General features: G+C 43.2%; 1 protein-coding gene across 1 annotated transcript in view; it reads right to left on the reverse strand.

Moving 5' to 3' along the window:
* LOC132589673 (sodium/hydrogen exchanger 10-like) overlaps positions 1–27,052 on the reverse strand; it is a 265,043-nt gene that overhangs the window by 154,306 nt on the left and 83,685 nt on the right. Inside the window, exons 10-11 of the mRNA XM_060262406.1 lie at positions 23,270–23,436; positions 8,786–8,926 (exon numbers count right to left, since the gene is read on the reverse strand). Of these exons, the coding sequence (XP_060118389.1) occupies positions 8,786–8,926; positions 23,270–23,436 (308 nt within the window). The remainder of the gene's footprint in view (positions 1–8,785; positions 8,927–23,269; positions 23,437–27,052) is intronic.

Genomic DNA, 27,052 nt, shown 5'->3' on the forward strand with positions numbered 1-27,052 from the left:
TACACTATTCACATCCGAATCTCTGAACTGACTCTACCGGAAAAAAACAACAGCATGTCTAAGGTGAGATTAGGCAGCTATCCTGTATGAGTAGGGTCCAGGATGGACTCTCTTCACAGTTCAATGATAGCCACCTTCTGATTATACAACTTGACCAACTATTGCAGTTACCAGTGACCATCTACATGCTCTGCTGTAAGATTTCCAACAGACTTGTTCTAGTCCAATTACTGCACCCTTGCAAGCAGCTTAAAAGTCCACTGTGTGACCAGTATAGTTGTCCTTTTCATGGCTATTCACCAATAGGTCAATATATCTGACTCTGAAGTCTGTCAGAGCAGTTTGCAAAAGCACAGGAATCTGGCTGGAAGAGCAAATTTGGCAACCACATTCATCTGACCAACATGCCTGCTGCTGTTTAATAAATGTGTGGATTGTGATACAGCTGTTCCTTGGTCTGGACATTTATAGCTCCCCTGTACCTGTTACTGGCCTCACATGTCTTCATCATGCAGTTCAAACAGTAGGAGGAGTCTGAGAAGGTTATCTAAATGATACACAGTTGTGTTCTGGCAAAGGTACGGGGAAGGGAACACTATTCCTGATCACTGATGCTACCTAATCAGCTGTGCAGTCTGCTTTTGAAAAGGGTGGGGCCAGAGAGGGAGAGCATACTTTGCTTGGGTGAAAAGGAGTAAGTGGTGGTGGTGAACACCTGAATGCAGTAGAGGAACAGTACATGGAAGATTGCTGACCATGTACTGAGCTTGAACTCAAGGCCTTGGGTATGCTCTATCTGTACATTGCTATACTCTTCTTATGTTTTCCAAATTTTATTGAGTTTCATACAGGGAAAATTGGGGGTTGGGGGGAAACGAATGAGGAAGAGATACAAAAGGGCGAAAAATATAGATTACAATTATTTCTACTTTAAGAAAAAGAAAACTATATATATACTTCATTATACCTGCAAGTATTCAGAATTATTACATATGTATTACCTTTAAATTCTACAAACATTCTGTGACCTTTTGATATTTTTATACAATCATAGTACTTTGCAAATTATTTAATAGCAATCTCCAAATTTCATATCTGTCATATTACAAAGCCAAATCCATATATCCTTAGTCTCTAATAAGGAAGAAAGGAAGGGGAAAAAAGAAATTCTGGTCTTCAGTACAAGCTTGCTAAGAGCAAAAAGGTTTCAAGGTTTCAAAAATCTCATTAATCAAGAAAGAACTCTAAATTGAAAAAGTCATTTATAATACGCATGCTCTATCAGCTAATGAATATGCTTTTACACACCCTGCTCAGGAAATTAGCTCATTTTAATTAACATGGAATGTATGTTTTAAAGGTGAACCTAATTGAGAACTAATATGTTATGGACTGCCTAAAAGTAAGTACAGCCCTAATTATCTCCACCAATAAAAGAACAGAGCAGGAGATGACTGTTCATAATTGTTTTTACAACTTCCAAGATAGATTGAGCAGAAATTTACAACCTAGTAAGGGGGATTGCTGCACACATGGCAGTTTCTTACTACCTTCCCTGGAGATTAAGAAAACAGTGGATTAATTTGTTAGTGTATATCTTGGTGCATGTGGATTTATTTAAAGGGATTTACCTTCATCAACTATTCAGAAAAGGAACAAATGTGCTCAAGATATATTTACATTATTAATAAAATCGTGGCTAGTGAAAAAGAGATAGCAGACCAAGAAGGAATTAAAAGAGAATTTTTTAAATATTATGCAAATTTATTCAAAGGTGTGAAAATTAAAAAAGAGAAAATGGAAGAGTATTTACGAAATATTAAAATAGCATCCCTGACTGAGTATATAAAAAAAGATTTTGAATGATCCAATAGAAAAAATTGAAATTGAAGCAGCAATAAATGTAATGAAAGTAGGTAAGGCTCCTGGGCCGGATGGATATACAACTAAATTTTATAAAACTCTCAAAGATGAGATAGTACCAAAATTGCAAAAATTGATGAACACGATAAGAATAAAAGGGGAAATTCCAAATACTTGGAAAGAAGCTATAATCTCGTTGATTCCCAAGGAAGATAGAGATGTCACAAATGTAAAGAACTATAGACCAATTTCATTATTAAACAATGACTATAAGATATATACAAGAATCTTGGCAGAACAACTTAAGCAATATTTGATCAATTTTATAAAGGAATATCAAGCAGGATTTCTCCCTAAAAGGCAAATAAGAGACAATGTAAGAACTGTTGTAAATATTGTAGAATATTATGAGAAACATCCAGAAGAAGAGGCAGCATTATTTTTTGTAGATACCGAAAAAGCCTTTGATAATCTGAACTGGGACTTTATGTTTGCAGTAATGGAAAAAATAAATCTGGGAGAATATTTTATAAGAATGACAAAAGCAATATATATGGATCAACACGCAAAATTGTGTATAAATGCAGATCTTACAAATGAAATGAAGGTGAGCAAAGGTACAAGACAAGGATAAAAATAAAAATAAATAAATAAATGTCCGCTTTCACCATTGTTGTTTATAATGACTCTTGAAATTCTGCTAATGCAAATACAAGACGACAAAGAGAGAGAAGGATTGAAAATTAGAGGATTTTCTTACAAATATAAAGCATTTGCAGACGATATTGTGTTTATAATTGAAAATCCGATACAAGTGGTACCTTTGTTGCTAGCTAAGATAAAAGAATATGGAGAAATGGCAGAACTCTATATAAATAAAGAGAAGTCGAAATTTTTATATAAAAATATGCAACTAAATAAACAGAAAGAATTGCAGAGTTTGACGGGATGTGGTCACTTCTAAAGTTAAATATTTAGGTCTAGAAATAACAATGAAGAATACTGATTTGTACAAAAACAACTATGAAAAGTTATGGCGTAAGATGAATGAAGATATGATGAAATGGAATATGATGAAATGGAATAGACTTAAACTGTCTTTGATGGGTAGGTTTGCTGCAATTAAGATGAACATTTTGCCAAGAATAATGTATTTGTTTCAAACTATTCCGATTGTGAAAGATAGTAAACAATTTAATAAATGGCAAAGGAAGTTCTCAGAATTTGTATGGGCTGGGAAAAAAACCAAGGATTAAGATGAAAATTTTAACGGAGTCTAAAGAGAGGGGAGGATTTTAACTTCCAGATTTAAGATTATATCATGATGCAGTTTGTTTGACGTGGATAAAGGATTGGATGATGTTGTTAAATAAAAAGCTTTTATTGTTAGAAGCTCATGGAAATAAATTCGGCTGGCGTGCTTATATGTACTATGGGAAAAAAAAGATGGATGGTCTTTTTCTCACCGTTATATTAGAAACAATTTACTAACATGGATAAAATATAAGAAATATGGTGATGAAAGAAAGCCGTTATGGATAGTGCCAGCAGAAGTAATAAAAATAACAGTTGAATCTGAAGAAGAGAGAGTGGTGTCATATAATCAACTGCTAAAGATTCAAGGTGATAAAGTTGAATTAAAATCTGCCGAAGAGCTAAACAACAAGTATGACTGGTTTCAAATGCAACAAATAAAAAGTTTGATGGAGAATGATATTAAATCTGTTGGAAATAGACGTGAACAAACGGAATTGGAAAAGGTTCTGTTTGGAGATAATGAAAAATTAATGTCGAAAATATATAAACTACTGTTGAAATGGTCTACAGAAGAAGAAGTAGTAAAATCTCAAATGATTAAATGGGCAATTAATGTAAATAAGGAAATACAGATGGATACATGGGAATATCTTTGGAAGAACTCGATGAGAATATCATCATGTCAGAGCATTAAAGAGAATTGTTTCAAGATGATGTATAGGTGGTATATGACTCCGAAAAAACTGGCAAAGATGAGTAAAAAGATGTCAGATAGATGTTGGAAATGTAAGAAACATGAAGGTTCTTTTTATCATATGTGGTGGACTTGTGGAAAAGCAAAAAAGTTTTGGCAGATGATACAACAAGAAATATCTAAAATTTTGGGATATGATTTTAAGAAAGTTGCAGAGACTTTTCTGTTTGATTACAAATGGAAAAATTTCCAAAAGAAGATAGCACTCTAATCTGGTACTTGCTCTCAGCTGCTAGGACACTGTATGTGTATCTGCTGGCTCCACTATTTTTTAAAATCCCGTTTTCTTTTTAATTTTTTTTTGAATTTTTTACCTTCTTTTAATGGCCGCCGGTACTTCTCTATGATTTATGGTCCTAGAGAGGGCTAGGAGGCTTGCAGTTTTCCCTTCTCTTAATGGCTACTTCCTTCCTTTCTTGCCACGAAGTCTCGTTTTCGATGGTTGAGAAGTCTTGCCTTATTTCTATGACGCCATTTCCTGTGACGTCTTCACCAAGTCAGCTTCTGTTTCGGAGGGGGTTGTCTGACCCGACCACAGGTATTCAAAACAAAAGTTGTTTTTCCTCTTTAACCTTGTTTCTCGAATTTCATTAGTCCCAAATTTACCCCCTCCTTTATCTTCTTTACTATAAAATAACGTAGTTGGATCCAGACCTTTGTCTTTATTTCAAATTAGTCTTATTTTAGTCCTGGAGTGATAGATAAAGATCTTTTACCTATAAAATCGTTATCCTTTTGAACACCGTTCTCTTCAAAGATAGATGTTAATCAGTTCCAAAGAAGCTTTGAATCCTGGTGAATTTAAGTCAATTTAATGACCCCAGAAGTCCTCTGTAGACGTTGGAATGCAATTCTTCTCCGGAGACTCTTCAAAGCCAAAAAGGAACCCCACTGGGATTCCTCGTCAGCCAAAGTAAATCCCCTCAGAATTCCATATGCATGTCTTGGCCTTCTCCCTGCCTGGGAGAAGTAGGCAGCAGGTGTTAGGATCACCGTCTCTGAGCAGAACAGAGGTTCTGTCTGCTCCTCTGCTGAGAAGCAGCTCAATCCTCCATGACCCAAACCCGGAAGTCCCCTGAGCCTCCATTGTCAATGAAGTGTCCAGGAGCACCCCCAAGCTCTTGACCCTAGATGCTGGCATCAGTGGTGCCCCATCGAAGGCTGGCAGGAAGATCTCTCTTCTTAGGTTGCCGCGACTTAGATGCAAGACCTCCGTCTTCATGGGGTTAAATTTCAATCAACTCTGCCTGAGCCACTTCACCATGACCTGCAATGCCAGGTCTAGATTTTCCAGGGTGCAGCCAGACCGGTCACCCAACATTAGATAGAGCTGGGTGTCATCCGCATATTGATGGCATCCCAGTCCATACCTCCAGACAACCTGGGCAAGGGGGTGCATATAGTTGTTAAACAGCATTGGGGAGAGAACTGCCCCTTGGGGCACACCACATGCTAGAGGGTGCCTTCAGGACTATTGCCTCCCTATGCCACCCTTTGTCCCCGACCTTGGAGAAAGGAAATAAGCCATTGAAGGGCAGACCTCTGAATCCTCACATCGGCAAGGCGGCAGGTCAGTAGCTAATGGTAGACTGTACCAAATGCAGCCAACAGATCTAATAACAGCAGCACTGCCGAGCCGCCTTAATCCAAGTGCCTCTGGAGGTCATCCATGAGGGCGACCAGTACCATCTCCATCCTGTGACCGGGGCAGAAGCCAGACTGAAATGGATCTAATATGGAAGCGTCCTCCAGAGACCCCTGTAGCTGTACTGCCACTGCCCTTTCAATAACCTTACCCAAAAAGGGTAAGTTTGACACCAGCTGATAGTTTGCCAATTCAGCCGAGTCCAAAGATGGCTTTTTAAGGAGAGGGCAGACCACTGCCTCTTTAAGGGGCATGGGAAAGGTCCCTTCAATAAGGGACCTGTTGATAATCTTCTGCAACGGGGCCATCAGTTCCATCCGGCAAGAACGTATCAGCTAGGATGGGCATGGGTTCAAATCACAGGTAGTGGGACGTACAGTACAGAGGAGTCTATCAACTTCTTCCAGGCTGAGTGGAGTGAATTGATCCAGAGTCAAATCAGAAGACGTTCTTGGAGCCTCGAGTTCCCTTACTGTATCAAAGTTGGCAGGGAGGTTGCGGTGGAGTGACAAAACCTTATCTGCAAAAGCCTCACAGGCAATCTCCAATTCTCTAGCATTTGGTCTGCCCCATGGCAAATTAGTAAGGGTCCGAATTGTACTAAACAATTGGGCCGGGCGTTTGCAGACACAATCTAAGCTGAAAAGTAAACCTTCTTTGTTGCCTTGACTGCCACATCATAGGACTTCATAAACAGCTTATAAGATGTTCTTGTTGCCTCGTTACGAGTACACCGCCGTCATCTCTCTAACCATCTAAGTTGCTGCTTCATCAGCCGCACCTCCGGGGTATACCACGGTGCAAGCCGTGAGCGGTAATGAAGCGGGCACCAGGGAGTTATCTCGTCAATGGCTGCAAAGAGTTGTTGGTGCCACTGCTCCACTAGTCCATCGAAAGAATCGCTAGAGAGCCAGGAATCCCGCAAGTCCATTTGAAACTGCGTAGGGTCCATCTGGTTTCGCGGGCAAGCTAAAATACGCTCGCCACCTGAACAGGGTTGTGGTGAAGCATCCACACGGGCCCTTAGGGCAAAGTGGTCTGACTATGGCACTGCCTCCGCAGTAATCTGGTCCACTAAAACTCCCACCACAAAGATCAAATCCAGCATGTGCCCAGCCTGGTGGGTAGTGGTTGTTACATACTGGGAGAGTCCCAGTGTCACCATGGAAGACGCTAGGTCCATTGCCTGTATGGAGTCCACATCATCAGCATGGACGTTGAAATTGCCCAAGACTAAAAGCCACAGGAATTCCAATGCCCAGCCTGTTACAGCCACAATCAGGGATGGTAAGGCGCTGGCTGGTGCATTAGGTGGTCGGTACACCAGCCAGATAGCCAATCTCTTCCCCACATCCCACAGCAGGCCGACACATTCAATGCCAGTGATCATTGGGTATGGAAGCACCCAGAAGGAGTAATTCTCCCTTATGAATTGCACCACCCCTCCCCCTTGCCCTCTAGTCCGAGATTGGTGAAGGACCGAGTACCCAGGAGGAGCCACTTGAGAGAGAGCTATGGTCTCTCCGTCTTGTACCCAGGTCTTGATCACACAAGCCAGGTCCATAGCCTGCTCATGCAGGAAGTCCTGGAGGACTGCGTTCTTATTATTGATGGACGTGGTATTGCACAGCACCAAGGACGGAGGCGAATTATTTCCCTGAGCCCCACTCCCTGCTACCTTCGAAATGGGACATAGGCTGGAAGAAGAGAAAGCCTTCCCATATCTCAGTCTCCTTCCCTTTAACTCTTGCCTAGTCCCACCACTGTACATTCCCTGCCCCATAAGCACTAGGATCTCCTGGCCTAGTATCACCACCAGCTGGTCTTTGCAACAGCCTCAGACCAAAACACTGTAGCAATGCCCTATTTACACCTTACCTCAGCATATAAATATCCTATGCTTATAGAGATTTTTACTCTTCCTGTATCTGCTGCTAACCTAATACCTAACAAGCCTAATCAATAAATACCTAATTTGGTCTCCACCACTAGTAAATTAAATTAAAGGAAAGGAAAGGTCCCCTGTGCAAGCACCAGTCGTTTCCAACTCTGGGGTGATGTTGTTTTCACAATGTTTTCACGGCAGACTTTTTACGAGGAGGTTTGCCATTGCCTTCCCCAGTCATCTACACTTTCCCCCCAGCAAGCTGGGTACTCATTTTACTGACCTCAGAAGGACGGAAGGCTGAGTCAACCTCGAGCCGGCTACCTGAACTAGCTTTCACTGGGATCGAACTCAGGTCATGAGCAGAGGGCTCCAACTGCAGTACTGCAGCTTTACCACTCTGCGCCATGGGGCTCTAATTAAATTAAAACAGAATTCAATTGGACTGTTACAATTGAACCCTGTGTGAAACAATGGTGATATCAGGCAGTGTGGCTTAATATGCAAATGAGTTCATGCTGGGCTCTTTCTACAAAAAAAGCTCTGTCCGTGTGCTTAGTTGTGTGCGTCGTTAGAGAAGTACTCTGAGTATGTGAAGTGTGGGTTCTAGTCAGCCTCTTCCTCCTGTTTTGCTGCTTGTAGGTTTACTGCTGGCCAAAAGGTGAGCTTCTTGTCACTATCCCCCCTAGTAAAATCCAAGCCCATGGCTCTTTTTTGACATACAGGTGTCTTTTTCTTCAGAACATTAGAGTGTTGACAAGAATGCCTTACATGTGTATCCCGTGCTCACTGCACTTGTGTTTGCATTCTTCATTTTTGGAAGAACCTAGACTCCCCCTACCTATTATGAGATCTGAACCCTTGTGTAGGAGTCAGGAGAGGTCTTGGGCATTCTATCAGTGTTGTCTCTGCTAAGTGATGTACATCTGGTAAAAAGGAACGTGGTTAGAAAAGTGGAATCAAACCAACATCTGTGGAACTCCATGGTTTGTTTGCTCCAGAGCTCCGACTAATTACACCAGGTCTTTTCTAGTGAAGGATGTTGTGCTCTGTTTGTTCTTTCTTGTTGCGTACTTCACATGGGTGGAGGTGTGCTAATGTCAGGGGAGCATGGTAGTGTCTAGTTGGATGCTTCAGTCTTTGGTTGCCATAGGGGGAAGTGTCAGTACAACAATTTATGATTGGTGTGTTGAAATGAAATTGCCATGGGCTACAGTATAATTGCTGTGATCCCTGCACATTGAAGGGGGGTATTTCTTTACACACACCCCCTCTGCTAAGTGAGCAGAGGATAAGCAAGTATTGGGATCTCAGGAGGAATGCATTGTTAGAATAGGTTTTTTTAAAAAAACAAACAAACAATAACATGAAAAATACTAACTATTTGAGCGTTTAAGAGACGCAACCTGGCTTCTTCCATTATGTCAACAATTTGTTGAGGCCTTTTATCAAACGTAAGATCATTATCACAGTCTGGACATCTATATGTTCCAACTATCTGGGAATCTTCTCCTGTGGATAGCTGTGTAAAGAAAAAGAAAAAACAAGAAATGTGGGAAGTGTAACCAAGTTTATATCTCATAGATTACAATGGAAGGGCCAACAGAAAGAGCTTAATTTTCACGTTATCATGTTCACATTACACAAATAACATAAGCAAGTATCATACCCGGGGCTCCTTTGCATATTAGGCCACACACCCCTGATGTAGCCAGTCCACCTGGAGCTTACAGTATGCCCTGTACTAAGAGCACTGTAAGCTCTTGGAAGATTGGCTACATCGTGCAAAGGAGTTCCTGCTACAAAAAAAACCCTGATACCTAAAAGCTAACATTGAAAAAATCAATAAACAAGTATTTAACAGGATTGCACTTACCTGTAACTGTTGTTCATCGACGTCTTATGTGAAGACACACATTGGGACTGCCCCTGGGCAGGCCTGCTGCAGAGACAGATTTACCAGCTTAGAACTTTGTGCAGCTAGGCAGTCTGCCTGCCACACACCCAGTGCATGCACTACTTTTACCAGTTTAACAGACCTCTGTCAGGTGGACCACCCTCATTCCCTCAATTCTGCCACTGCTGCTGTAAGCTCTAATATTAAAACGAATGCCTTGCAATGATAATAACAATTAAGCAAATGAGAGCTCACAGAGGGGAAGGTGGGAGGGAATGTGTGTCTGCACATAAGATGTCGATGAACAACAGTTACAGGCAAATGCAACCCTGTTTTCATTGTCCGTCTTCATGTGCAGCCTCACATTGGGACCACTAACGAGCTTCTTACCAGAGGAGGAGGGGTGAGCCTCCTATTGGAATACTGCTTGTAGAATGGCTTTCCTGACATCTGCATCTATCCTCCAAAGTAAGTCAAGGGCATAATGTCAAATAAACGTATCAGATGATGACCACGCGGCCGCTTTGCATATCTCCACAAGCGGAATACGCCTATGAAAGGCAGAGGATGACTCCACTGCACATGTAGAATGTGCATGTAAATCAGCTGGGCATAGAATCCCAGATACCTGGTAAGCCTGCCGGATGGTGGACAACACCCACCTTGATAATGTCTGTGAAGATGCGGCCCTATCCTTACAAGGCCCCCAATAGCACCAAAACATAGTCTTGAACTTTTAAAAAGATTGTGACCTCACCACATAATATAATAAAGCTCTTTTAACATCTAGAGAATATAGTCTTTTTTCTGCTTCTGTGGAGGGGTTTGGGAAAAACCTGAGCCAAATGAAAAGTGCTAACAACTTCTGGTAAAAAATCCAAACAGTGATGTAGGACAACTTTTCCTTTAAAAAACTGAAGATACGGTGTGTCCATCCTTAAGGCGGCCAACACTGACTCTTCATATGGAAGTAATGGCCTCCAAAAATAATACTTACTATGACAAATAAGACAAACTGCAAGAAGCGAGTGGTTCAAATGTAGACTTCATTCATGCAGTCAGGACTAAAGATAAAGACCACCGCTTAACAATAAAAGGTTTAGGAGGAAACGTGTGCACTAAACCCTTCAAAAATATTTTACAATCTTATGAGAATGACACATCCTCAATGTCAACATGAAATGCAGAAAGGGTGACTAAATGGACCCTAACAGAGGAGACTGAAAGGCCACCTTTTTTTTTTTTTTGATAGATAAATTTATTGTCATTGTTCTCCACAAAAAGAGAGCAACGAAATGAGGTGCTCTTCCACAAACATACCAACACATCAAACACACATATTCATATTCATACCATTTAAATACATTTAAAACCATTTAAACCATTTAAACCTTGAGTCAAGGACAGCAAGTACTCTAAAATAGGAGGTAGGGGACAGATAAAAGGGCATAGATGCCTTTCAATGCACCATTGTACAAACCACAACGACTTTCTGTCATATGAAGAATGAGTAGATGGTTTGCGTGCCTCAGTAAGGACCTGCAAAACCTCCTCTGAAAAAACAGCATTCACAGATTTATCAACCATGCAGTAAGGTGCAGGTCGAGCACATTGTGATAAGAAATCTTGAACCAGATCTGGTTTTTGAGGGAGTTATATAAAAGACCCCTGCAAAAGTCTGAGTAGCTCTGGGAACCAGATCTGTCTTGGTTAAAAGGGAGCAATGAGAATAATTGTAGATTTGTCTCTCTTTATCTTCCCCAACACTCTGGACAATAGTGGAAAGGGGGGAAACGCATATAGCAAACCGCCTGTCCAAACAAGTTGGAAGTTGTCTCCCAAAGACCTCCAATCCATCCCCCCAAAAAAACTTTTGTGCCTTTGTTGTACGTGCTGTTGCAGAAAGGTCTATTAAGGGGACTCCCCACTGGTTGAAAATAGGCAGAATGTACTTCAGTCTATAAAATGTTGACTCAGAGTGTCGGCCTGATGGTTGAGTTTCCCTGCTATATGGATAGCTCGAAGGGAAATTTGGGCACACAGTGCCACTCTCCACAAGGCCTGTGCCTCTCTGCACATTGTCACTGAACCAGTTCCCCCCATTTGTTTATATAAAACATGAAAGCAAGATTGTCTGTCTGTACCAAAACTCTCTTCATCCATATGGTATCTGAAAATACAGTTAGGGCAAGTTTAACAGCTCTCAGCTCTAGAAAATTAATGTGATACTTAGCATACAACTGTGGCTACCTACTCTGAGCTTGAAAACCCTCACAATGAGCACCCCATCCTAAATTAAAAGCATCTGTGGAAAGAACGGTATTAGGTGACCATATACCAAATTTAACGCCTATGTGAGGGACTGGTCAGATTCAGTTTGGGAGAGTGACCACTAGGGATGTGCAAAAAAAAAATTCGGTAGTACACGGATTCGGAAATATACGGGGCGGGGGGGGGGGAATACGGAATCCCGTATATTTCTGAATTCTGTAGTTGGAATGGTCGCATATACGGTAGATGCGCGGCTATTTCCGAATATACGGTCCCATTATACCCTATGGGCCATTGAAATCAATGGCAAATAGGGTATATTTGAAGCTGCCTGGAGGGGAGGGGGTTTGAGGGAGAGCCCCCAAATTTGCAGGGGACCTGCAGGGGACTCTCCCCTACAAACCCCCCAAGCCCCAAAAAGATTGGGCCAGGGGGTCCAATTCCTGGCGCACCCAAAGCCAAACCTAACTTCACACCAGAGAATCTCTATAGGACCCAAATGCACTATATACATCTATCTACTCTATGAACCCTGCCACACAAAACACAATCTGGCTGCAGCAAACCCAGATGTCAGCTCTCCAGCCCTGCCCCAAAAAACACGGGGAGAGCTGGCCAAGCACAACAAGCATGCTGGCTCTGGGTCTCTCACCCAGGTGGCAGCTTCCCTGCCACAGAACACACAATCTACAGATGCCAGCTCTCCAGCCCTGCCCCAAACAACATGGAGAGAGCTGGCCAAGCACAACAAGCCTGCTGGTTCTGGGTCTCTCACCCAGGTGCCAGCTTCCCTGCAACAGAACACACAATCTACAGATGCCAGCTCTCCAGCCCTGCCCCAAACAACATGGGGAGAGCTGGCCAAGCACAACAAGCCTGCTGGTTCTGGGTCTCTCACCCAGGTGCCAGCTCCCCCCCCCCCAAAAAAAACCACCCCAAACCAGGAAAAGGGACAACAGGAGAAGGCCAAGAAACTCAACTGTTAAAAAAGTGGCCTTTTCACCAATAAGAAACCTCAGGACAAATCAGTCAACAACACCCTGTCACGGCTGGGGCTGGGTCAGGCAAAGTCCAGGGGCAGTCCGAGGTCTGTAGCCAGTAAGCAGGAGGGTCCGAGGCACCAAATCTGAATCACTGTACAAGTATCGCAGGTCCGAGGTCCAGAAGCCGAGGTCAGGGAGTCCAGAAGTCACAAGCCAAAGTCAGGGAGCCCAGAAACCAAAGTCAAGCCGGAGTGGCTGCTAGAATGTCAGGGAGATGACTAGTTGCTTCCACAAAGCCTCCTCCCAAAGCCTACAGCTATATAGCCCTCTGCTGGCTGTTGCCCATTTGGGCTAATTGCTGGCTCAGAGAGGCAGCCAGGATCCTGTTACAACTCACGCATCCTTGCTCTTAGAAGGGCCAGAATCCTCTCAAAACTCAGGGCTCAGGGAGCGTCTTGCTTGTGAGCGTGCCGCCCTCCTCCGATCCCTGAAGTCCTGACGGAGGCGGTCACGCACACGCGCCACCCGAGAGGGCGAGGCACGGGGGCTGGGATCTTCTCCAGCAGGAGGCAGGGGCACTGGTGCAGGTGGCAGGGGCACAGTTTCTTCTGCAGGCTCAACTTCCTCTGCAGGGTCCCCAGCACCCATGACATCCCCCCCCAAAAAAAACCAGAACCAGGAAAAGGGGGACAACAGGACAGGAGGATGCAAAACCTGCAGCAATAGAGAATAGAACAAACAGAAGGCCAACACAAACTCAACTGTTAAAAAAGTGGCCTTTTAAACAATGAAAATTAGGCCAAACAGCACCCCCCGCACAAGAACCAGAACCAGAAGAGAAAAGGAACAACAGCAGCACAACACAGCAGCAAACACAGAATCCTTTTAAAACAGTAAAAAACTTAACTTTTAACAATACAGGAACTTTACCAACCCCTCCCCCCCCAACCCCCCCCCCCCTTCACCCTAACCCCAAGAAATCTAAGCCACCCAAATCAGGAAAAGTAAAAGGACACTGCACTTTTAAAAGTCCTCTCACTAAAGTAAGATATGGGCAAATTGGCAAACCCCCCACCACCACCCCAGGCCCCCTCCCCCAGCAGAACCCCCTAACCCCAAATAAGCTACCCACCACCCAAATCTGGATAAGTAAAGGGACTCTGAGTCTTAAAAAGTCCTTTTACCAACTAAAATAAAAACAAGAACCCCAAGACTGTCTTACCTTAGACGTCTTCTCTACTCCAGGCAAGTCTGGTAAGGCTGAGAGAGAGCAGCAGCAGCTGAGGCCAAGGGCCAGCACAGCACAATCTCTCTCTCACACCAACACAGCAGCAATGGAGGAGTCCAGCCAGGCAGACTCCTTAAAAAGGTTCTCTGGCCCTACAGAGAGCAGTTTCAAAAAACAGCACTGCTCTGTGATTGGCCAGACAACAGTGCTTACTTGGATACCCCCGTAAGCAAAAGATCAAAAGAACAACAATGTTGCTGATGGTTGGGGGATCAGCTACACAACAGCCCTGCAAAGCATGCATTTGCAATGCATTTTGCAAATGCATGCTTTGTATTGGCTGCTGGGGCTCCTCTTCCCCCTCCCCCCTCCCTGATCCTAGGGAGGCTATGTGGGAGGCGGGAAAAGGCTACCAAAGGCGGGAAAGGAAGCAAGCAGCTCCCCTGAGGCTGCAGAAGCCCCTTTCCCGCCTTTTCCATGGATTTCCGTATACTTCTGAATATTTATACAGAAGTATACAGGGAGCCATACTCGGCTCCGGCATAATGGGCCCCAATTGGATTCGGCTGTAAGCGATTCGTATACAGCCGAATCAAGGGTGATTCGGCAGTTGATTTGGTTCAGCCAAACCTAATGCACACCCCTAGTGAACACCCCTAGTGACACCCCCAGTCACTTTCCCTCAGTCCCTCAGGCACACACACAGAAATCCTGTCAGATCTCTAAAAAATAGGCACCAGATGGTTTTAAATTCAAAAACCAAAGAAAAGACAAGGAAGAGGGATAAAAATAATATTGATTATATCTCATCAACATTAAAAAGCAAATCAGTTGATAGCAGATGGTTGGCAAATCATCAGTTATTAAACACAGGTCGTTTTCGCACTCACCTCCAGCCGGCGCGACCCCCTCTTCACCGCGCAGGATCTGCGCGGATAGCGCACTAAATGCTGCGGAGCAGCCTTTTGCGCCAGAAACTCCCGGCGCAAAAGCCGCTCAAACGTAAATTGCCAAAAAGCAGTTTGGCGTTTGCACGGCTTTTGCGACGGGAGTTTCCGGCGCAAAAGGCTGCTCCGCGGCATTTAGTGCGAAATCCGCGCAGATCCTGCGCGGTGAAGAGGGGGGTCGCGTCAGCTGGAGGTGAGTGCGAAAACGACCACAGAGATTTGTCAGGCTGTGGTAAAATGAAATGTAACACTGGCAGAAGATTTTTAATCTATCAAACAAGCAGGCTTCAGAATTCTACAGAACTCTATGACAGGCAGGGCAGTGCCTTCTGGGCACTAGGAATGCTTTTTAGTTCAGTTGATATAGCCCTAGACTTTGGCTACTCAAGTAATATCCTGACAACATCCACTTACGTGTGGTGTGCAGCAGGGAGCAGTTCTTTCCCCGATGTTATTTAACATCTACATGTGCCCTCTCGCCCAGATTGCCTAGAGACATGGGATGGGTTGTCACCAGTATGCAGATGACACCAGCTCTATCTGTTGATGGGTGGCCAGTCCGACTCCACCACAAATGATCTGTCCACAGCATTACAAGCTCAAGCTGAGTAGACTGAAATTAAATCCAACGAAGATGGAGGTCCTGTATTTAAGTTGTCACGGTCCGGGACCAGAGGTCCATTTACCGATCCTCGATGGAGTGCAGCTTATGCCAGCACCCAAAGTTAAAAGCTTAGAGGTGCTCTTGGATTCCTCTCTAACAATGGAGGCCCAAGTAGCTGCCACTGCCAAATCAACTTTCTACCATCTCACAGAAGGTGCCTGGTTTTTGCCCCCTTCTGACTTCAAACTCTTTCTCAAACGCGACGGCAACTGTGATCCATGCTACGGTCACCTCGAGGCTGGATTACTGTAAAGCCCTCTACATGGGGCTGCCCTTGTCCCAAATCCAGCGACTCCAGTTAGTGTAGAACGCTGCCGCCAGGCTATTAATGGTAATTCCTTTACGGGAACACATTCAGCCTGTGCTGAAAGTGCTGCACTGGCTACCGATAATGTACCAGATTCACTTCAAGGTGCTGGTTTTAACCTTTACAGCCCTATATGGCCAGGGTCCTGCATACTTTAGGGACCGCCTTTCCCCGCATATGCCCCAGCAAGCACCTCAGTCTGGGTCTCAAAACCTGTTGAGTCCCTAGCACAAGAGAAGCTAGGCTTAAGTCAACTAGAGCCAGGGCCTTTTCTGTTGCTGCACCTAGCTGGTGGAATGAGTTGCCGGAGGAGGTTAGGGCCCTGTGAGAGCTTCTACAGTTCTGCAGGGCCTGTAAAATGGCACTCTTCCACCATGTTTTCTCATAACAGTAACATCTATAGCAACGGATTAGGCCCACAGACCTAAACATTACTCTGGGTTTTTCTTAACATGCTGTGGCGACCCTGGGTTCTCTTTGGAACATCTAAAACTGACCAACTCACCATTTGCTATCATTGAAATTCCAACTGTTTGTATGAATTATTGCACTAGCACCTATTGATATTGATGTTTTAATAATTGTTTTTATGTCTTATATTTTATTGCTGCTTTATCTTGTTTGGTCCTTGTTTGACCCTAACCTGTGAGCCACCCTGAGCCTGCCTTGGCGGGGAGGGCAGGATATAAATAAAATAAAATAAATAAATAATAAAAATAACAAACTGGCAGTCACTCTTTCCACATACACAGAGAACTCCTGACTGGTGTCAGATTCTCCCCAACAGTCATCCACACTAGCTTTCAGGACTCACACCTCTGAGAGCTAATACCAGCCTCTCACTCCTGTGTGTCTCAGCCCCAGCTAGTTTTCTGGTCTGAATCTTGGGTAACCCTGCTGACCACCAGAATCCAGTCCTCCCTTCTGAGTGTTTTTGTGTGATCTCAGTTTGTACAAAGGAGACTGCCTAGATGTGCTGGCAGATCTCCCACAGAGTTTCTTCTCACAGAAGGTGCCTGGTTTTTGCCCCCTTCTGACTTCAAACTCTCTCTCAGACAAAAGCTCAGCACAGCTCTGTCTCCGCAAGGAACTCAGTCCCCACTGTCTGTTCTCAGCTCCTTGTCCAGTTGCTTTCACAACTGACCGGCCTAAGCCCCAGTCTTCTCTCTCTAGACTCTCACTGAAGACTTTCCCAGAAGACTGTCAAACCAAAACTGAAACCCCCTGAGGTGTTCTTTGCCAAGCCTCTTCATTTGGCTACATTTCAGTTGCCATGGCTGTGTCCCAGCCAATCACTGCAAGTCTGTTCTCCAGCTTCTCAGGCTAAGTTCCTGAGTCTGTCAGTAATAGTCATCTTCCAGCCACCATGATAGAGAGAGCACTAATCTCAGGATACACAAACAGTGGCCAAGGGAGTGAACTTGCACATTAAAATGTCTTAAAAACCACAACTGCAACTCCCTCATGTGCATTCTAGTATGGGGCACTACTGCAGTGGTGGAGGCCATTAAGTCAAGGGCCCTCTGTATCATACAGACTGGTTGAAACTTTTTTCTCTGGAAAAAGCGGAGCACTGACTTTAATACCAATCCTCTATCCTTAAGCAAAAAAGCACTGTTATTGCATTAATCTAGGTGAGCCCCAATGAACTGTGCTTCCTGAGAGGGGGTCAAATGAGATTTTGCAGAATTAATAAGCAAACCCAATTAAACACAAATGGACTGTACTAATTCCACCTGCGATAGCAACTTGTCTCAAGAGTCAGAGACTAAGAGCCAGTCATCAAAATATGGAAAAATAATGCACCCCTGTGTCCTCAAGTGTGCCATCACTACAGCTATACATTTAGTGAACACACAAAGTGCTGTAGCTAACCAAAAGGCAAAACTGTGTACTGAAAACCTTTTGGCCCTGTCGAAACCTAAGAAATTGCCTAAGATGGATCTATTGCTATATGGAAGAAAGCATCCTTAAGGTCTAAGACCACAAACCACACATCCTTTGAAAAATCTGGAAAAAAAGCCTCTTGCTGCAAGGCCCCCTTGAACTGCCCCTTTACTTGAGAGGTCACCTAACTGTAATGAAAGCTCTGGAAATTGGTTATCATATGAATTGTAACCCTGAGAAATGGGTGGTCAGGAGGAAAACTCTAACCTATAACCTTTGGCAACAATGGATAAAACCCAGGAGTCAGTACAAATTGATCTCCAAATATCCTTAAATTTAAACAAACGATCAGTGAAAATTTTCTCCTGTCCCGCAAAAGGTTGTGATAGTCAGAGTCTAGGTTGTTGCTGCTGCTGCACTTGTTCCCTAGGCTGTTGAGAGGCCCTGGAGTGAGAAGCATTTCTCCACCTGCCATAAGCAAAGGGCTGAGATGTAAACTGATGACCAGGATACTGATAAGGCTGTTGACCAAAGGCCTTCTGAGGTCGGTAATACAGAGCAGGAAACTGTTGCTCCCTCGGAACATATAACTGAAAAGGCTGAGCCCCAGACAAATAGACACTAAGCGATCTTATAACCTGCTTGCTCTTTTTGATATCGGAAAGGAATTCATCTGTATTATGAGCAAAGAGAGAAGTGAAATGGAACAGCAAATCTTCCACCCGAGAATGAGTCTCCAAAGGCAAAGTCGTTCTCAACCAGGAATGTCTGCGGGGAACGATACCTGAAGCCATGGAACAGGCAGCTATTTCTGCAGAGTGTTTTCCTACATTAATCTGCTGCTTAGAAAATGGAAGCACCTCAGCAAGGATAACTCTAGCCAAAGCCCTAGCTTCATCAGGTAGCATATCCATATACTTCTGCACACCTTCCCATAGGAAGAGCTGGTAGCCCCCCATTATGGTCTTGTAGTTATCAACCCTAAAATTAAGCACTGCAGAAGCATAAATCTTCCTGTCGATAAAGTCCAAACGGTGCCCCTCCTTGTCATTCAGGGAGGTATGATGGCCAAGATGCCAGTTTGTTTGCATGCCCTCAATAATAACCGACGAAGCAACAGTATGCTGAACCAAGTACTCTGCTCCGTCAGGCTTAACTCTATAGAGGTGTTCTAATTTTCTAGGGGTAGCCTGCATTGAAGCTGGGGTTTTCCAGATCTGCTGAGCAATGTCATCCAATCCCTCAAGTATGGGAAAAGCAATAGCAGTAGGGGACTCCACCAAAAGGCAAGATAAAATCTTATCTTTAGGCTTCGAGTCAGAGACTTTCACATTAATTTCTAAAGCGTGCACCATGCGCACCATTTGCTCACTGTAGAGTTTAAAATCCTCACTTGATAAGGATTTTATCAAGTCTTATTTGATAGCGGGTTGGAGCTGGTCACACTGGTCACAGTAGAGAGTGAATCAAAATCTCTGCCCCCGTCTGGAGGAGGCGAGTAGGGCACATAATCAGCATCTCCCACTGATTCATCAAGGAGTACTGGCTCCATACTGTCCCCATACTCATAAGGGAAAGTTCCCTTAGGAAGGTAAAACGGTGATAAGCCTTGAAAATAATGCTTCCTAGGAGGGGATATATCCACCAGTTCAGCAGCACTCTCTGAAGGATCTTAACCCAATAGGGACCTTTGATCTGACAGATGGGAAGATGGAGTTCATGGGACTGACCTCACTTGTACGGCTGCCTCACAAGAGGAGGACTCACCAGCCTTATGTTTGTGCTTTGCCTTGGCCTTCTTTGCCTTTTTGGGTGGTGGTGGTGGTGTTTGACTGTGAACTTGACCCACCAGACATCTCCTTCATTGGGGAACCCCCTCTTTGCTCCTTGCCTGAGGAAACTGACATAGCATGCTTTGGAGGCTTTTGTGGAACCGAGGACAGCACCACCAGAACCAAGCGGTGGTGGTGGAACTGAGGGAATGAGGGTGATCTGCCTGACATCAGAGGTCTGACATCAGTAAAAGTAGAGCACACACTGGGTGTGCAGCAGATGGACTGCCCAGTCACACAAAGTTCTAAGCTGGTAAATCAATCTCTGTGGCAGGCTGCCCAGGGGCAGTCCCAGTGTGGGGCTGCACATGAAGATGGATGATGAACACATAAATGCCAACTGGATTCATTAAAAAAGGAGGATTTCATCCTTTCAAGCTGCTGTTCCTTTCCTTTCTATTGAAACTAGATTTACACAGAATGTTTCACAAGACACACAGACATAGGCAGCTTCACTGGCTGAGGGCTCTGTAGCCCAACTCTAGATGTTTTGGAAAATGAAGAGCATTTCTAAAGATTATGTATTCACCTTGTATACTTTAAAAGGGGTCAGCACATTGGATTCTCACTGGAGCTGAAAGATATTGAGCTATATCATAACAATACACATTTTGTAATAGTGAGTAGTTACATTTCTTGAAAATATGACTTAAAAAAAATCTAAGACTCACTCAGGCTCATAGCCTGTTACAATTTTTGTTAGTCTTTAAGGTCCTACGCAGGGGTCATTTTGTAGGGGGGGAAAGGTGGTGGAGCTCATCCAAGGATTGTTATGCAGCTGCACCTACTATTCAATGGACAAGGTGGGAAGGAGGAGGTGGAACTGTCAGAAAGGTTCAGGAGCTGTGTTCCTGTGAGCTCCCGCTGAATCCAAGCCCTAGTCCTACTGGACTCTTGCTCTTTTCTACTGCTAGACAGACTAGCATAGCTACCCATCTTGAACTAAGACCAAGCAATACTGGGAATTTGAATTCTGACAACTGACATATCTTGTCAGCTATGCTAAATATTTGATTGTATGATACATTCTATGGTTTTATTTATAAACATTTTAACCATTACCGTGTGTGTATCTTTGTTTAATGTCTTGACTCAACGGAGGTCATTCTTCCTTCTCTAGAATTTGTTTACAAATTGTTGGCTAATCCTCCCATTTTGTTATCTAAAATGCACTATTTAGTCAGGTCTTGTATTTTCCACTTTAGATCATGTCTTGTGTGATAGATCAAGCCTGCTTTGACTTGCTGACCCTGCTTTATCCCCCCCTCCCACACACACCCTCCTTGGCATTACCAACTCCTGGAGGAGATTGCTTCCTCCTTCCACTAGGTTAACTCACTACCACCACCTACTCTTTTGTTATTGTTGTTGGGTGGGTCCTGCTAGGAGGAAAACAGCTCCAAGTTCACCTTCCCAACCCAAGGCCCTGCCTCTATGTCCTCCATTACCCAGAGCCTGGTTCCCACTGTGCCCAATTACAACTTTGGGGCTCCCTTGGAGAAATAGTGTACACAGACTGCTTTTCTTCCACTAGCGTGATCTAGATCCACTAGGGGGATCTAGGTGATACAGAGATGGAGAACCAGCCTCCAAAGTCAAAGAAAGATTTATTGAAAAGAAAATATTTATAAGCATCTTTAAAACAGCACTAGATCATCAAACAGATTTCAAAAGAAAATCCTCTTTCCCTGTTCTTGACATACCCTAACTGATGATGAATAGGGCAGGTTAAAGACTTAAGGTTCCTATCTACATCCTATTATCTGGGAGACTGCATGGTCAGAAAAAGATGGATGCCTGCTTGCATCCTCAAACAAGAGGTCTGTCCACTTCAGCATTTCAAGGAAAAGAGAACTTCCTCTTGCAAGTTTTTTTAACCCCTGTCTCCACTCAGTTTATATCACTTTTTCCACCCCCTTGACGCGGTCCATCTAGGTGTCAGGTGAATCCTGGGAGTCCTCCTGGAAGGCATTCTGTTAAATCTCCAGGAATCACCTGGAGTTTTCCTAGGACCAAATTCCTTAGTTCAGGGGAGTCAAAAATACAGCCCGTTGGACAGAATCAGCCCTGCAGGGCTTCTATCTGGCCCACAAGCAACTGGCTCTTGTCTGCTTCCTGCTTCGCAGTTCACTTCTGCCCAGTTCTCTCCTCTCCTGCTTCCTGCTTCACAGTGGAGAGAAAGAAAGCCAAGCCTCCCTTCCATCATTTAGCTGAGTGCTCCTCCCCCTCCTCTTTTGGGGAGGAATTGAGGGGGAAGAGCCAGAGGAAGTGAGAGTGAGAGAGAGACTCCTGTGGTGGCTTTAAGACCAATGAAGCTTTATTCCAGGTTTAAACTTTCATGTGCAAGCACACTTCTTCAGAGAGGTGGGGAGAGAAGAGTGGAACAGAGAGAGAGAGAGAGAGAGATCCCCCTTTCCAGTTCTAACAGATGGGAGAGGGGAAAGAAACCTAACAGCACAGCTTGTAATCTTTATTAGTGGAAGGGAGCAAGAGTCCAGTAGGGAGGGAGGGAAGGAGAGAAAGAGAGAAAGAAAGACAGACCTATGGAATCTGTAAAACCAACAGGATTTTATTCCAGGTATAAACTTTCATGTGCATGTACATTCCTTCAGAGAGAGGGAGGGAGGGGGAGTGAAAGAGTCAGAGAGAGAGATCCCCCTTTCCAGTTCTAACAGATGGGTAGGGGGAATCTAACAGCACAGTTTGCAATCTTTATTAGTGGAAGGGAGCAAGATTCCAGTAGCACCTTAACAAATAACAAAATTTGTGGCTGGGCATAAGCTTTCATGAGTCACTGCTCACTTCTTCAGATACAGCAACAATGTGTGTCTTGAAGAGTTAAGTGATTTCATATGCCAACAACAATAGCAGACATTGGTAATGAGAGATTCGAGGCCTTTTGAGCTGATCTTTGAGCTAATCTTTTGTTGTTATGTAGAGTGTCGGGGGTAGAGTTAGTGTCAGGGGGTAGAGTTAGAAAAAACACCTCCTTGTTAAGTAGAGTTGTCGGTTTAGAAGTGGAAAAATGTTGCTTTAAAGATGTACTGGAGAACATGAAAGCATAAAAGCAGTCGGGAGTTCTTTTTCTGCTGATATACAGCTTTCATTACCGCGGAGCTTCAGGACGCACAACGAGCACAGAAGGCAGTTGCTGCTGACCCCCTCCCCCCCATGAAGTTCCCATGCCGAAGAAAAAGCCCTCCAGGCTTTTCCTATGGGGACATCACTTCTGTGACACCCCTCCAACAGCCAGACTCAGAATTGCCGCAGGGAGAAGATCTGCAGGCAACTCTGAAGCCAAGACGACGGATCCCGGAAGTGGCTTCAGAGGTACCAGATAAATGCCAGCAAGGTATTTATTTATTTTTTTTCAACTCGAGGAAGCTGAATGAACGTCCCTACCGGCAGCCCGGCTGCACTACTGCCACCACTGCTGGCACCAAAGTGGAGCCTGACCTTGCAGTTCTGGACAAGGGGGAAGCAGGACTCAACTGCCAGCTGAGAGGGGGGAGTGAGGAGCCTCTTCACTTTGCAAGCTGCACAGTGTATGTGAAAGAGTTGCATGCAACTTGCAAGCTGCGGTTTGGCCAGCCCTGGTCTAAATGTTTCATTATTAATAAGTCAAACTGAGTTGATTATCTGCTAACAAAATATGAGAGGGTTTGAGATCTTAAATAATGCAATACTGTATCAAGTTGTCTCCCAAAAAATCATACACTTAATAGTATAAATTTCTAGAATTATTAAATCCAACTCATTTATTTTGCACTGCATAGCATCAAAGTTGTGAATAGTTTTTTGTTTTATATATTTCAAAATTATATATTTCATAATTATAATAATACTCACTGTATAAGGGTAATCAATTTTGATTGTTTCTTCAGCCATTGCCCAATTTGCATCAGCCAAATATCTGTCAAGTTTTAGCAATGAAAAGCTGTGTGCCTCCATTTGTCTGATACGCTGAACAGCATTACTCATAGCCATGCGCTTGGGAAGAGTTATATCACAAAGGCCTATGGACACAGAGAATAAAGAAGATTCACCATTATTAAAACATATCTAAGGACAATGACAGTCTACGAAACTGATAGAGGCGGAAGCTGGAAATATCTTGATAATAAAGACAGCTTCTGGTGTCCTAATGTTAACAAAGACAGAGGGGGAAATCACCAAAATAAACAACACTTCTAAATGATAGCAATGTATCTTTTAACATGTAGAAGTCAATATATCATATGTAAATACAATGTATGCAAATGCAGCTAATAAAGTCCCTGCAAAATAGCCTCCATAGTCCCGTGGAATGCTGTTTCTTTAAAGAGCCTCAATATTCCTTCTCACAGCTCACAGCTTTTAAAATGTATTTAAATGCTTATGAAGAGAATGCATTGATCCATGTAAATTTGTAAAATTGTGGCTCTGTGAAGAAATTTCTATTCATAAGAGAGAGAATGGATGAAGGCTACCGAAACCGCCAGCAAGTTCTAGATTTGATGAGTACTCTCCTTCTCTTTTGAAATTGTTATTTATTGACCTGTGGACTTACTGTCTTTCCTGCTATTGTGGAGTGATTGTGACCATAAGCAAATTTGACCATTTAAAAAGCTGTGAACTGTGAGAAGGAATATTGAAGCTGTTTAAAGAGGCATCATTCCATGGGACTATGGAGGCTATTTTGCACGGACTTTATTAGCTGCGTTTGTATACATTGTACTTACATATGATGTATTGACTTCTACATGTTAAAAGATACATTGTTATCATTTAAAAGTATTGTTTATTTTGGTGATTTCCCTCCCCTGTCTTTGGAAATATGCTGATAGCTTGCTAGAAGAAGCTAGGTTTGTTATCTGGGGTGAATTTGTTTTCTGCTATTATAGGCTGCTTACAGATGGGCAGCATCAAAGTGACCTGGAAGTGAGCCACCTGGAAAAGGAGCACCCAGGAGTGTCCTGATGACCTGCAGAAGAGGGATGGGCGGTGGGCACCCCAGGGAGCATCCAGAGCACTCACACACCCCGTCAATGGCTCCTTGGGTGCTTTCTGGGCACTTCCTGGCCATCCAGACAGCCGGGGATGTGCCTTGGAGGTGCCCCAACAAAAAGGCACCACTTTGAAAGGGTTTTCCTGATGTTATCTGCTATGTTGCGTTTAGGTAAGAACCCAGTTTGATCTATCTGTACGCAGTGTGGTAAGATATTTTTTAGCCTATTTGCCAGGATCCGTGTAAATATTTTTCATTTGTGTTTAATAACACAATAGGTCTGTAAGGCCGCTTGCTGTGGATTTTTGTCAGGCTTTGGGACTTCCGGTCTGAGCTGACGGCAGAGCTGCAGCCCTCTAAATAAGGGGGATTTTTTTCCCCTTTGTTTAGGGCAGAAAGACCCTTTCGGGGGCCCTGCTCACTAATCTCAGCTAGAGATTAGACAAAGATGACGCCTAAACTCCTTTAGTTGCTGATTTCAGCTGAAATTAGGTGGCTGAAGCCGCCTTTTTTTGAGCTTTGAGATCCGACGTTGGGGGAGCGTCTTCCATCATCTACAAAGGATTAAAAAGCCATTAAATTGACCTAAGCCTGTCGGAACCCAGGCACTTCAAGGACTGATTTATAACTGCAAGATAACTAACTAAGAAGCCGAAGTGAAAGAGCATAAGCTGACAAGGTACCGTTATTCAATGTTTTTGCTCCTGAGACTCTTTAAGCTAATCTGAATAGCCTTGAAAATTAAAAATAAATAGAAGTGAAGCGAAAGAGAAGGAGATAACTGCCTGCTAAATTTGAACTCTTGGAAACTAAAGACTTAAATAGAATTTGTAAAAGAAGGAAATTGTTTACATTCCTGAGGTCGATGACGCAGGCTCTTCTGTTCAACACTCCACGTTCTTATCTGCAAATTTCAAAAGCTGCGATATTTGAAAGACGGGAACTGAGTAATCTGAACTGGGAAGTAAAACCTACTGGCCAATGAGGTGAAGCCTACAAGGATTACAAAGCTGTTACACTTGAACCAGGAAGGAATTAAAACCAAGATCGAAGAAGGACCTCTCTAAGACTCTGTAACCACAGACAAAGAACGATTGCCATTTTAAAAGGGGGGGGGGGGAAATAGCCAAATTTGTTGAAAATCAATATCTCAGCCCAGGAAGATGGGAGGAAGATGAAATTAGCTTTATTTTAAACAGCATACTCTAAGCTATTGGACTTGGTGTTGAATTTTAATTTGGAGACCTTTTTAGGTTTGGTGAGTTTTTTATGTCAGAAGAGAGAGTAACCCGATCAAGGGCTCATTCTTTTGGCAAGATGCAAAGTCAATTTGATGCATTAGAAACCAAGATGATGAAAGGAATGGATAAAATGTTACTGGCCCTTAAAAAAGAACTGAAAAAAGATATTGGTGATCTTAGGAAAGATATTGAGGGCTTTAAAGATGACCTGGGAAACAGAGTTAAACAAGTTGAAGAGAAAGTGGATACACAAGCCTCTACTTCGTTAAAACTTCAAGAAAGGGTTACAATCCACGACTGCAGATTGATGGAAACACAAGTGCGTCTGAGAGGACTACCTGAAAGAGAGGAAACAGATTTAATGGACTACATGGTGAAAATCATTGCTGAATACTTAGAAGAGGATCCTGAAAAATTTAGAAGTATGCTGGACAGTGTCTATAGAGTCAACTCATCATATGCAAAAAACAAAGGCCTACCCAGAGATATCGTTGTGAAACTAAGGTCCAAGGACATAGCAGGAAAAATCATAAATAAAGGCTTTCAAAAAGCTTGGATAATAGAAGGGACCAGAGTTAAAATAATGAAAGAACTACCAAGACAAGTGATTAATGACAGGAAGAAATATAAGAGACTAACAGAGAAATTGCGGGCAGAGGGTACAAGATACAGATGGATACTACCTGAAGGTCTTGGCTTTGAACAGCATGGAAGAAGGATTACAATAAAAAATGAACAAGAGATGTATAGCTTTTTTGAGGAGAATAAAGACCCTGCACCATAATGGAGTACAAATTACTATCTTGGAACATAAATGGACTAAATTCACCACAAAAAAGAAAAGCAACATTTCATTGGATTAAAAAACAAAAATGTAATATAATTTGTCTACAGGATTTTTGTCAGGCTTTGGAAGAAGTACAATTTCTGAACTTGACCATGCATTTGGCACAATTCCCTGTTGGAAAATTTCTTTGCAAACTAATTCACAAAGCTTCACTAATTTGCCTTTAAAAGCCTTAAAAAATTCAGATAAGAAGCCATCTGGTCCAGGAGAGGTGTTATTTTTGAGTTGTGCTATTACCTCTTCTATCTCCTGCTCTGTGATTGGATTTTCTGTTTGCTCTTTACGTTGCTGAGACAGTTTAGGGATGTTTTTATGTAAGGATAAATATTCTACTATTTCTTTCTCTGTGATATTTTGTGCTGTATATAATGAATTATAATAGGTTTTTTAGATTCTTGTTTGATCAGTTTACTCTCAGTGATAATTTCCCCATCTTTGTTTGTTAAGGAGTATATCATTTTAGTTGACTTTTTCACTTTAACTTTCCATGCCAGTAATTTAATTGCTTTTGGGGACTTCAGCCAATATGCTTGCTTAGTGTAAATAAGGTCTTTATG

This window comes from Heteronotia binoei, chromosome 21, assembly GCF_032191835.1.
Source record: "Heteronotia binoei isolate CCM8104 ecotype False Entrance Well chromosome 21, APGP_CSIRO_Hbin_v1, whole genome shotgun sequence".
NCBI lineage: Eukaryota > Metazoa > Chordata > Lepidosauria > Squamata > Gekkonidae > Heteronotia > Heteronotia binoei.